The sequence below is a fragment of the Rhinolophus sinicus genome, chromosome 15 (genome assembly GCF_057876585.1).
Source record: "Rhinolophus sinicus isolate RSI-liver-muscle chromosome 15, RSI-T2T, whole genome shotgun sequence".
In the NCBI taxonomy this organism is placed as follows: Eukaryota; Metazoa; Chordata; class Mammalia; order Chiroptera; family Rhinolophidae; genus Rhinolophus; species Rhinolophus sinicus.
In genome coordinates, this window is record NC_142515.1 from 133,686,744 (window position 1) to 133,699,225 (window position 12,482).

The following is a 12,482-nucleotide window of genomic DNA, read 5'->3' on the forward strand; positions in this document are numbered from 1 at the left end:
TTTATCCAAGCATGCTGAAGACTAGGAAAAAAATGTTTTGTGAGGAATAAAAGTACAACAGTCTGGAGGTCAGATTCGAGGAGAAAACGTAAGGTGATGAGACAGCAAGTTCTGTTCATTAAAATAGTTCAGCAAAAAAGGTGGCACAGTGGTAATGGGAATACAGTAGAAGGAATACCAAGATGTACTCCCCAAGTGGAAAGAAAAGGTGTTATTTACTGGGTCTGATGGACTAGAAAGAGAGAAGGGAAAAGTGACTGACTTTCAAGCCGAGTAGACTTTTTATTTCTGTCTGAACTGGTGGGGAAAATTCTACAGCATTTGGGCAAGTGCCAAAATTGTTTCCCAGGTCTAAATAATTAAGAGCATTAACTGTTAGTGTTTCTGTTTTCCCTCATTATTTTCTGACTTCATTTGTTGACCTTGAGAAACATTTCTTTTTTTTCGTGTGTGTGTTCCAATAAAACTTTATTTACAAAAACAGGCAGCAGGCCAGATTTAGCCCATGGACAGTAGTTTACTAACCTCTTGATTCTTTATTTAGTCTCATATGTTTTCTGATATCTCTGTTTTCCAGTGAAAAAAGAAAAATCAGCTTTGTTACATTCTGTTTACTATTGAATCACTGGCCATTTAATCTGCTCATTAAATTCTCTTTGACTCATTTCCCCCCTTTAAAATGTAGGTTCATAGATTCAAGGAATTTCAGCGGTATAAAGAAGTAGAAAATTATCTGGGAGAAAAAGAAGAGAGTGACCACACATTGGGAGCGAAACTGGCGGTGAGGCCAGGTGGACATGGTTTGCCATGAGCCATGCTGTCAGTTAAGGACAGGTGGGGCTGAAGACCGCCAGGTGGGGATGTCCATCCATTGCTCCTTTGTGGGCCACAGTGAGTCTGGCAAAACTACAGAGAATGTGTGTAACCTCCCAGTGTCCCTAAGGAAGGGAGCTGTTCAACTATTGAACAGACGTGTGTGTGGCTGCAGAGGCTTTGCCGGAGATCGAGTATAGTTTCCACTTAGATTTAGGCTGTCACAAAAGGGACGTCAGCATTAATGTCCTCAACTGGAGGATGACCTGCGGTTTTGGAGCCTTTGTGTTGAGATAATTTTCTGTGGGTTTCTTACACTTCTGTTCATTTCACAAGCAGAGCAATATCTGTTTTTGTTCCGGACTATTTTTCAAGGATGTTGGTGCAAGAAGCAGCCTCGGGAGACTGAGGAGCAGAGATCTGGTGGGCTGGCTGGCCAGCATGGTAAAGACAATGGCTCTGGCTGGGGCACAGATCAGAGACGCTTACTGCCACCTGTAAGAGACTCGGGTCCCCTGAGCTCAGGCTTTCCACCCTGTACATGGCCACAGAATGTGCTGGCACCCGTCTGTGCCACACGTTACCTCTCTGAGAGTGGCAGTGAGGGGAAAGGACTCAGGTTTGCTGAGGCCCTGAGTAGCAGTGTTCTTGGTCTCTGACCCAGGCGTCTTGTCCTCTGCCAGCACCCATGAGACTGCAGCAGACTAACGGGTCAGTTGCAGGTAGAATCTCAGATTCGTCACACTTCTTGACACTTTCTAGGTGGATAAGTTTATGGGCCCAGGAAAGATCTCATAATTGACTAGGCATAAAGGAAATTTGAAATGCTGCATATCAGTTTTTACTTAGACTCCTGTACTTTGAGAAGGACAGCCATAGATGCAAGTGTGGCATTAGTATACTGGGGCCCGTGGAGAGGATGGTGAAGTATGTCCCCCATCACGACCTGCATAGACAGCACTGAGTATAGCAAAGCTCCCAGCCCTGGCTGCCTCCCCTGACATCCATGATTCTGAGTGACTCAGACAGCTGAGCGAGCCCTCTGAGCCCTTCTTGAATCCCCAGCCCACACGTTTGTGAGCAAAAGAAAATTATTGTTTGTTATAGTCTAAATACATTTGTAAATTGACAGATGGGAAGTTCTTTTTTGGATACTTACACAGGATGAAATGTCAAGCAGACATTATACAGTAATTTGTACAGATAGTGTGAGCAAACTGGGTGGGCTGATCACACTCTGTTTCCTGAATTTGGCACGTGTGATTTGTTGAACTTCTTCAGGAGGGTTCTTCTTCCTCCTTGAGTTTGGAGACCCTCCTTCCAGGTCTGACTTTCACCATATTCTCCAGGCCCCAGGTACAATTTGTTCCTGGCAGTTAAGCAGGTTGAGTAGTTAAAAAAGACACTGTTTTATTTTCACTTCTAAGCAAGAAAAACAAGTGAGGCCTAAGTGGAAGGAACCGTGAAGAATGAATGACAAAGGGAAGCTGTCACATACATAGGTTTTTGAGGCCCAGAACAAATACTACCCAACATTTCTACAAACCAGCACTGAAGACCCATTCTGGGCTATAGTGACACTGTGTTCACAGGTTGATAATCTTGCCTCCAACTCATGTGTTTAGTCATTTTCCTGGCGTAGATTTGAAGCTCACAATGGAAGTGCACACACTGAATGTCTCTTTCTAGACATTGGCTCAAGTTAGTTCTAAGCTGGAAGATGCTTTGTTTCCCTGTTAAGCATTTTACTTATTTTTGCACTGTAGAATTTAAGGTTGCTATGAGGTCATATTGAAGTTATATAGAAGGACAGAATGGTGTGGGGGTGAGTGCCCAAGGAGAGTGGCAGGAAAGAGAGAAAGTGCAAAAGCCGCTGTGCTTCAAATGGGAAAGAGCCAGGCACATGGCTCGTGCTCTGAAAGAGTGATTGATACATGAAACTTACCTTCGGGACTAGGAGTGTTTGACCCCGTGGTTAATCATTCCAGAAATGAATGTCTGAAACCTTTTTTTATTTTATTTTTTGTATTAAACAACAACAACAACAATGCAGAACACTGCATTTCTAGCTCGCAGGGTATGTTCATTTGGGAAAAGACCTTGTGTTCACAGTATGCAGAGTCAGCCCTCATGTTACCTCCTTCCTGGTGTCTGCACTGGCTCGCCATCTGTAGCAGGTTGCATTTCCAACATGGCTCCCATCCCACATGCTCTACTGCAACGTGACCTTCCCATGCACCGTCCTAAGAGCTGGAGTCCATTTATTCACATCTTGAATCTCGATGGGTCCTGTGACTGTTTGGACCAATAAAGTATGGCAGACCCTTGACTGGCCTGCCACTTTCCACTCCCTGCCCCCCAGAGGAGACCAGCTGTCATGGGAGTGTAAGTACCTGGGGGCCACCAGCCAAATTTAAAGGCCCTGGAAGACGAGGTGCCACATCGGGAGAGAGCCCAGGAGTGCCAGCTGTATGAGCCTCCACAGGTGGGTCCCCCAACCCTGGCTGCCCCATGGATCTGAGAGACTGTGGGTCCCCAGCCCTGGCTGCCCCATGGATCTGAGAGACTGTGGGTCCCCAGCCCTGGCTGCCCCATGGATCTGAGAGACTGGGGCAGCTGAGCGAGCCCTCTGAGCCCTTCCTGAACCCCCCGTCCACAGTCTGTGAACAAAAGAAAAGTATTGTTTGAAGCCACTCAGTTTATGAGGTTGTTTGTAACGGCAATAAGTATTTGGGATGATGTCAGTCTGGACCGGGTGATGTTAGACGTTAGAGAGCGTGATTAATACAGTCTTCATTTCGAGTTTTTTCCTAAACGGCAGCAATACTAGTGGTTGGTTATCAGTAATTCACTCACAGGAGAGAGAAGGTGGCAAACTGACCTCCTTTGTCATCTGTCGTCTTTCTGATCAGATCCAGTTGTTTACGGGCTCTTTTCCATCATTCGTGAGGTTTTTTGGCCAAGAGTCACGTTGCGGAGAAGCGATCTCCCCCAACGGAACCCTCCTCTGCCTCCTCCGGCTGTGATTCTCAGCTGCAGCAAACCCTGACCTAAACGGGGTTTTTTTGCAACATGTAGAAATAATAATTTTGTCTCATTCTCCTCCAGCAACTCCTTTGAATGCCTGAAACATTTGTCTCTGATAACGGATCGTGATTGTTTTCATTCTGAGGGCGACTGAGCCATCACGGGGCCTCTGTGTGCTAAGCAGGGCGGGAGGCGCAACGCTGGTTCCGGTAAAGACCCCACCGGAAGTCCTGACGGCACCGGAAGTCCTGACGGCACCGGAAGTCCTCTGATGGCACCGGAAGTCCTGACGGCACCGGGAAGTCCTGACGGCACTGGAAGTCCTGACGGCACCGGAAGTCCTGACGGCACCGGAAAGTCCTCACGGCCCGGAAGTCCTGAAGGCACCGGAAGTCCTGACGGCACCGGAAGTCCTGACGGCACCGGAAGTCCTGACGGCACCGGAAGTCCTCTGATGGCACCGGCTTAGACAGGAGAAAAGTCGGAGTTGCTTAGGACGCTGCCAGCTGAGGCGCAGCCTTACGTGCCGGGACGCAGCCCACTTGGCTCCTCTTTGCTTCATTGTTGACCGTGAGGGGCCGGAGGGATGGTCTCCAAGTTCCCCTCCAGCATATGAGTTCTCGTGGCCTTTGTCACTTCTGTCACCACCGTGGTTCTGCATCTTTTAGATACGTTTACATTCACATACGAGTTACATAGGAGGCCTCTGGGTTGCTGCTGTGTTGCATATTTATTGATCTACTCTCTCTTCATAGTTAAAAATAAAAACAAATTGTCATCACTTTCAAGATGGTTTAAGGTTTAAAATATTTACAGTCATGAAGTTAAATCTCACTGGAAAAATCTGTCTGTCAAGGACACAACCGGCCCCAGTGTGCCGTTCATTTGCATCTGCAGGAAAACCCAATTACCACAGCTATTTTCAAGGCCTGATGTCACTGGAGACTGAGCGGGGCTGCGTGTAGTAGAGTGAGCAGGTGACAGGGCGTCCTAAAAAACTGACCTAGACCGGAGCACGCGCGTTCTGAGCTCACCCACATTTTCTCATCCTCCATGAAATTCTACATCTAATCTGCAGTGTTGTTGATATTTATGCAAAATGAGACTACAATTAATCATTATGCAAATGTTAGTAATTGTTTGCTCAGGTGAAGTGAGCTGCTAAAATGGTAGGCCATGGGTTCCAGAAGCTCTCTTTCTAGGTTGGACATGGCAAGTTTTATAGCCAAATACCTCTCTGTCATCACCTTATCTAAGACTGGCTTGAGTGAAGCCAGCCAGCCTGCTCCTGCGGCTGCTGTAAGGTCTAACTCACCAAGCTGCCCAGGCTATCGTATTTACACAAGAAATGGGGTCTTTCTTCCCAGTCAGTCCCTGAGGGTGGTCGTGTGGTGAATTGGTTTCTCTCCTGCCTGTTACACCTGAAGCAAGACCTGATGGGTCCTTGTTTCAAATGAAAGTAGACAAGATTTACCATAGGATTTTTAAGTCCCCCCATATGAAGGCCACCCCGGTGTAAAGGCTGCCTCTTGAGGGGGCACAAGCCCTGGAGTCTGGTCTTCCCTCTGCCACGAATGAGCTGTGGAACCACAGGACTGTCCACTGTTTCTGGTCGTGTTTTCTCATTGGTTAAATGAAATGGATTGCAGGCATGTTTCTTTGAGGCTTTTTTGTAGATGAGGTCTCTTCCCCGGCTGGTTAGGCAGGAGGCCTCCCTACTGCCCTGTCCTTGCGTCTCACTCCTCCCAGTGCTTGTGAATGTAACACTGTTGGTGGCGACAGGCTGACTAATGCGTCTGTCCCGTCACCATCATCATTCTCCCAGACTGCTGATGTAGCCTCTTAAACACACTTCTGCCCAAAGTGGAAAGGTGACTGCGTTCCAGAGAACATGAGTAGATGTGGTGAGTTACTGCAGTCTAACTGTTGTCACAAACAGCAACATAATGTCAGTGACAGAAAGTTACCCAGGTCCCACTAGGGTCCGTGGAAGAGGGTGTGGGGAGGAGGGAGACTCTGCTCCACACAGTGATTCAGGAGCTCAGGCTTTCCCCAAGCTGTTCCTCTCCCACCTGCCCTGTTGTGTCTCCCTCTGGTCTCAGCCCCTAGGTGGGCAAAGAGGGAAGATGACTCCTGGGAGGGCTTGTCCTAGCTGGGCCTGCAGGGGAGCTTCTGCCCACACTCTGAGGGTTGGACGTCTGTCACATGGCTGTACTCACCTGGAAAGTATGGTTGTACTAGTGTCCCACGGCACCCTAACAAAGTTTCACAAACTGGGTGGCTTAGCACAATAGAATTTCATCCTCTGACCATTAATGGAGGTAGAAGTCTGGAGTCAGGTGTCCTCAGGGCCGTGCTGCTGCAGAAGGCTCGAAGTGAGGATCCCTCCTGATTGCTTCATGTGTCTGATGGCTGCTGGCAGTTGGCATTCTGGGGTTTACAGCCCCATGGCTCCCATTTCTGCCTTTGTCTTCACACCGCTGTCTTCCCTCCGTGTGTCCACACACCCCGATTTCCCTGTAAGGAACCCTAACCCAGTGTGACCTCACAATAGCATGAATGCATCTGCAGAGGGGCTGTTCCCAGTGAAATCACGTATCAGCTGCTGGGGGTAGTACTTCAGCAGAGCCTGATGCTGGCCAAGAGGACACGAGAATGGTCCGAGGGACTGTCCTGTCCGGCCTGGTTGCTGACATTATCCACTGCAGGAAGGCCTTTTGAGGGCGTTAGAGAACTAACCCTGATTATAACATTGTTGCTATGAAAAATGTATTTTTAACAGCAGACAGCTCTGACTGACAAACTCACTTTTGGAAGAGAACCTGTTTCTAAGACATAACTGATTATACTTCAGGGAACTTGACCCCATTCGCATAATGTCACAATAAAAAAAGTAGTAAGTGTCAGATTTTATAATGCTATTAACTCTAACGTTTAATAAAACAGAATAGGCATATTAAAATTAATGTAATCACCTCTAATACTCCATGCCTATGACATATGCATCCTTAAAACCAGTAAGGATTTCCTTTTGCTACCTGGGCCACTGTCACCTGGCTGTGTTGTCTGCTCTTGGCATTCCTAGCTTTGTCTCTGCTCACCTCACCACACTTTATTACACTGTGCAGCTGTGACTGAGTGAAAGCGCAGTGGTCTTGCACTCAGGATGTCAGCTCTGTAGCGTGTTGTTATCTGGGCAAGTTACCCAAACCGCTGTTTACCTGTCTTTTCACCTGTACTGTGACTGATGTGGACCTTTCCCCTGTGTGGGAATGTTGTGGGGACAGGTGAGGGAGTCAGGGACGGGCTGGGTGAGGGAGGATTGAGGTGAGGGCTCTGAGGACGCCGGGAGCAGGGCTTCTGGCTGCTTCTGTAGCACTGCTGTTGGGCTTTTACAGAAAGAAGAGGACCGAGGCCGGGCCTGAGTGCTGGCTGTGGGACCCCAGGTATCCTGGTGGGAATGAGCTCTACCAGGAGGGGGGGTGGGGCAGGACGGCAAGGCTGTGCTGACGCTGGTTGGGAGGTGCCCTGGTCTGGGTGCTGAGGCAGTGGGGACAGGAGGCGGAGGTGTTACTGGAAAGATGAGCTCCCTTTTTCATGGAAGAAACATTTTAAGGTAGTCTTTTCTGAATTGAAAGTTACCTATGTTTGTAATAATGATGATAGGGTTAAAGAATGGCTATAACATATTTGCATAGGTACCTTGGATTTTCAGCGTGTTTCATAAATTCTCTCATTAGTTTAATCCTTCTGTTTTTACGCCTATCAACACTGTGCATTACACATTCTTTCCTAGCAAGTGGAATAGGTGTGCAGCGTGTGTGTGTGTGTGTGTGTGTGTGTGTGTGTGTACAAAACACATTAGGCTCTGGTTGCATCCACATTTTAATGTTTAAATATACAATATGGCCACTTCCACCCAATAGATGAAACCAGGTTTCTTGTTATAAAAACAAGTGTGGTTTTCTCATCAAGAAGAATTCTGGAACTTTACTATAAGCTCCTCGAGAGCAGGGATTGTGTTTGGTGAACATCAGTTACACAGTGTTTTAATTCCATGACGCCTTCTATTTATATCACCAAAGTGTGTAACTAATATATTCAAGAAATGTTGATTTACTGCCTTTAATGGGCCATGTGTCACACTGTTTCCAGGAAATTCAGTGATCGCACACACACCCATATGTGTGCGCACACACCATCCCCGGCCTGTGTGGGAGGGACACTTGGTAAGCGTGCAGGTGTGCCAGGTGTCACAGGTGTCCTGTCGGAAGCTGCGGAGCAGAGAGGAGGCATAGGAGGGAATGGTTTGGGTTAGCTGGGGGACCTGGTCAGGGCTTTATGACAGCCGCCCTGGAGTGCAGTTTTAAAAGACTATCATTCGACTCAAGTGCGGAGCATCTTAGAAATGGCACCTGCATCCACCGTAGGGTATTGATAGCCATTCCTCCTCCATGAGTAACCTCTGGGTGGTGGAAAGGACCCCTGTAGGTCCAGAGGCACATTCGGGAGTGTTTTCTCACCAGGTGTCCGTCTGTCCTGTTGAAGCACCTGGAGGGGAAATGTTGTGGGGGTTTGTGTGGGTTTGTGTGGGTCTGTGGGGTCTGTGCAGGTTTGTGGGGTTCTGTGCGGGTTTGTGCGGGTTTCTGTGGGGCTTGTGGGGGTTTGTGCGGGTTTTGTGTGGTTTGTGCTGGGTTTGTGTATGGGTTTGTGCGGGTTTCTGTGGGGTGTATGCGGGTTTGTGGGTGTGTGTGTGTGGTTTGTGGGGATTTTTGTGGGTTTGTGCGGGTTTGCGTGCCGGCTGAGAGCTGTGGAGTGGAGGGTGTGTCAGAAGGGACCGCAGTTCCCAGTCTTCCCAGCCCCGGCCTTCTTTTCCAAGGCCGGCTTCCCTGGGAGCTCCACTGTGATTGGCGAACCTGATTTAGCGGCGCAGGCAGAAACAGTCGGTGGCAGCTGCTGCCATGGCAACGCCAGTCTCCCTCCGCGCCCCCTCCCCACCTCCCGCCTCCCGCGCACGCTCGCTAGTGGCCTGTGCGGCGGGTCTCATGGCAGAGCTGTCTTCTTTGCAAACTGTGCACAACGATGAACGAAGATGCAGCTCAGAAAAGCGACAGTGGCGAGAAGTTCAATGGCACCAGTCAGAGAAGAAAAAGACCCAAAAAGGTAAGTTGCTGATGGAGGATGTCTGTCTGGCCGTGTGAGTGTGTGTGATCGCGCCGAGGCTGCGAACACCTGGCTCCCAGCGTCCGTGCCCAGCTGCGGGAGCGGCCTGGCCTGCGGCGGGCGCGGCCACGGGGACAGGTGCGTGTGTCCGGCGGGTGGCCCGATGGGTGCTTCTGGCGCTCACCCGCCGCCGAGAGTCGTGGTATTTTTAGGAGGAATGAGTAGTTTACAAGGAAGTGATAAGGTGCGTCGTGAAGCAGAGCGGGCCTTTGTGGCCCGCTGTTTGCTCCGTGCCAGGCTGGCGATGGCGACCTGGCAGATGCCTTTCGGTCCGACCGCTCAGGGCCTTCTTCCCGCCCAGGGGCGGCTGCTGTGATGGGAGGAACAAGGTCCCCGGTGCGCTGTGTCTCCCTTCGCCCGCGCTCCGCACTTCCCCAGGCGGCGGCGTGACAGCTCTCCCGCGGATGGAGACAACCGCGCGCGAAGAGACTGGGCTGGGGTGCGGGGCTCACAGTCCGCCGAGAGGTTTGCCTGCGGGACCTCCCCGCACGGCTGGTTTCCATGGAGGTGATGCCAGGGCCGCGCCGCGGGCAGAAGCAAAGGGAGGCCCCACCCAGGACCAGCGCTTTCTTTATGGCCCGACTCGCCCTGGAAACTGTCGCAGGCTCCGGGCTCCTGAGCCCCACCTCGGAGACATGCTTTTTACATAAATTCTCCGCAAATCCACTGGCTTGCTGAGGCTGCTATAGGGCAGGATAGAAGATTCGATTCTAATGTAAATGGTGCCAGTAGTGGATGGCCTGGGTGTTGAAGGAGCAGATTAAAAACATAAGTATCGTGAACAAATGAATATTTTCATTTTCCTAATGTCGAAATTGCATTGTGCTCCAAAACCGTAGGTGTCTGGTGTACTACGTCTCATAAGCTAACAATTCAAAATAAATAGTAACCCCCGGTACTAGTTAAGACCATTGTGTTAGCAAAAAGGGTTACTGTGTTTGTATGGTGCTATGTAACTTGATAAAAATAAGCCTGCCACATGTGAAAATTTAGTAATCGCATGACGACAGCGATGCAGTCTGTTACAGGCACAGGCTGACCCAGGGCGGGCGGGGACCCCGTACAATGTCCTTTGTACAGAAGAGGACTGGACCCCCCCCCCCTCCCCAGGGCATTTTATAGTGTCAGCTGATTGATCACCATTTTAAAAAGAGAAAAAAAAAAAATAGAAAAGAGAAAGAGCAAGAGATAGGGAAAAAGAAAGAAGGAATTTTTGCTTGAATTAACAATATCATTTCCAAGTCCTCTGATTTCTCTCTGAACCGCCTGTGCTGCTGTAGAAACAAGACGCTCAGAGCTGCGAAAGGGCGGAGCACGCGTGTCAGGGACACTGGAGGCTCCGAGTGATGACGCGAAACTCACACGATGGAAGTCATCGCACAGGAGGCTCTTGGTGTGATCACCAATGCTTTTTAAGCTCCGTTTTCTCAAACATATTTATTTTAGGAATAAATTCTTTTCCAAACTTGTAGTGAAAATGATACAATTACTAGCAAGTTTTGAGTGTGTGTGTGTGTGTGTGTGTGTATTCAGAGGCATATATTAAATGAGCTGTTAAGACAGCGAATATTGAGTGTTAAAAGTAATTTCACCTAAAAGGAAACATACACACTCTCTCTCTCTCTTCAGCCTGTCATATCAGGTGTAAGTGGGTTTGAATCTTAGCTTATCCTTAATATGTGTTTGGAGCATATAATTTAATTTCTCTGATCTGGTACTCACCTGCAACATGTGCATAATTGTATATACCTTTTGGTATTTCATGAGGATTAAAATAATGTGTGTAAAATTCTTTGAGTGGTATTTAATATATAGTTGACGGCACTAACTTTTAGTGTTGTTACTGTTCCCTTAAGTGGAAGTGACCTGTCGTAATAAACCCTGTAGAAGGAAAGTCTGTTCATATTTTGAGAGAGGCAGAGCAAAATATCAGCACTTTGCAAAGGCTGAGTCATTTTTCACAGTGTCCCAAGTTATATATGATAACTAGAAACTTGACCTCATGAATTGTCGAGGTTTCTGTACATGTGCCCCAGGTCTTCAGGTTCCTGCTTCACATCTTTCTGCACAGCAGGCAACTTAAATTTGTATATTTAGAAACTAGACCATTACATGTGCTGTCACAAGGACATGCTAATTGAGAGGTAAGCTTCCCTACTACAGACAAAATCTGAGAAAGTGGGAGTGGACCAGGTCCATGCCATGTCACTTTAATCCATGGTGACCCCCACGGGCCAGTCTGTCGAAGACCCAGGGATGCTTGGCCTGTGGATGCCACGTGTGGAACCATGTTCCTCCAGAACATGCCTCTTCCTGTGGGAAATAGCTAACAAAGGAGCCGCAGCCCACGGCTTGTTCGACACCTCACAACAGGAATTCTTCTGAGGGACAGAGCCAAAAGCTCTTTTGCCACAGAGCCCACAACGTGAGAAGATAAAGAGTTCATTTTATAGTAGCCTTTTAGTGAGTACCTCGAAGACACAGTTTTTTAGCTTTTCTTAAGAATGCCTGCTCTGGCTTCAGGGACTGGGAGGCCGAGTTAGAAACACCTGCAGGATTTGGGCTTTGGAGGGGCCGAGAAGGGGGCGCTCACTCTGGGTTGGGTGCCCTCAGGAAGCAGGGGCAGTTCTGCAGCTGTGTACCCCACTCAGTCAGCTCTAGGGGGGCAGACTGAAGCTGTGGTTGATGGAGAAGCAGCCATGTCATTAGCCAGAGATGGGACGTCTGGCATTCCGTGCCCGGGACGCTATTTGTGTTCTGTCGTGTGCCGACGTGATAGGGGTGGTGCCATTTTGTCCTGCTCTGTGACGGTCCAGAGGGGCCTGGTCTGGGATGACCTCCCATTGTTTATGTACAGGGAACACCACGGCCAAGCTGATAGGGCCAGGCCTGCCCTGGGTGTCAGCGGCTGCTTCTCTCTTTCCCAAACTTGAACACAAAGATACTTTAGGAGACAGAGAGAAATTTATTTATTACTGGATGCTCTTTAGTGTCCAAGGAAAATAGGTCAGACAGTGTTTTTGCTGAAGTATTCATAGAAACCATTTTCATCTGGCTCGTCAACAGAATAGTTTTCTTGAGGCCCAGTTATTTCACAGGAACGGATATTGCCTGGGGTGCAGATTTGGGGTGATACTCTGATCTGTTGGTGGCAGTGGGACAGGAAATGGGGACACTCTGACTCAGCTCGAACCCCGGAGGGAAGGCAGCCACTGGGACCGGTGTGGAATGTGTCAGAATCAGAGCGTTCTTAGCCTGTTCTAACCCCAGACAACGCTGACACCTTCTGATTCCAGACAGTGTTTAGGCAGATTTGATTGAAATAATCCAAGACTGTGCACGTGGGTAGCACCCACTCTTTCCAGCTTTGTGTCAGTGACACGCAGTGTACTGAACGAGGCTGCAGGAGCCTTTGCTGA

General features: G+C 48.9%; 1 protein-coding gene across 10 annotated transcripts in view; it reads left to right on the plus strand.

Annotated features, from left to right (window-relative positions):
- Positions 1-12,482, plus strand: part of ANK2 (ankyrin 2) — a 359,674-nt gene that overhangs the window by 115,177 nt on the left and 232,015 nt on the right. For 4 of the 10 annotated variants that reach the window (XM_074338603.2, XM_074338591.2, XM_074338599.2 and 1 more), the window contains exon 1: positions 8,848-9,003. The exons of 5 other annotated variants lie outside the window; for them this stretch is intronic. In XM_074338603.2, the coding sequence (XP_074194704.2) occupies positions 8,923-9,003 (81 nt within the window). In that variant the 5' untranslated portion in view covers positions 8,848-8,922. Of the gene's footprint in view, positions 1-8,846; positions 9,004-12,482 lie in introns of those variants that run through there. One more of the 10 variants, XM_074338589.2, reaches the window with a different exon arrangement.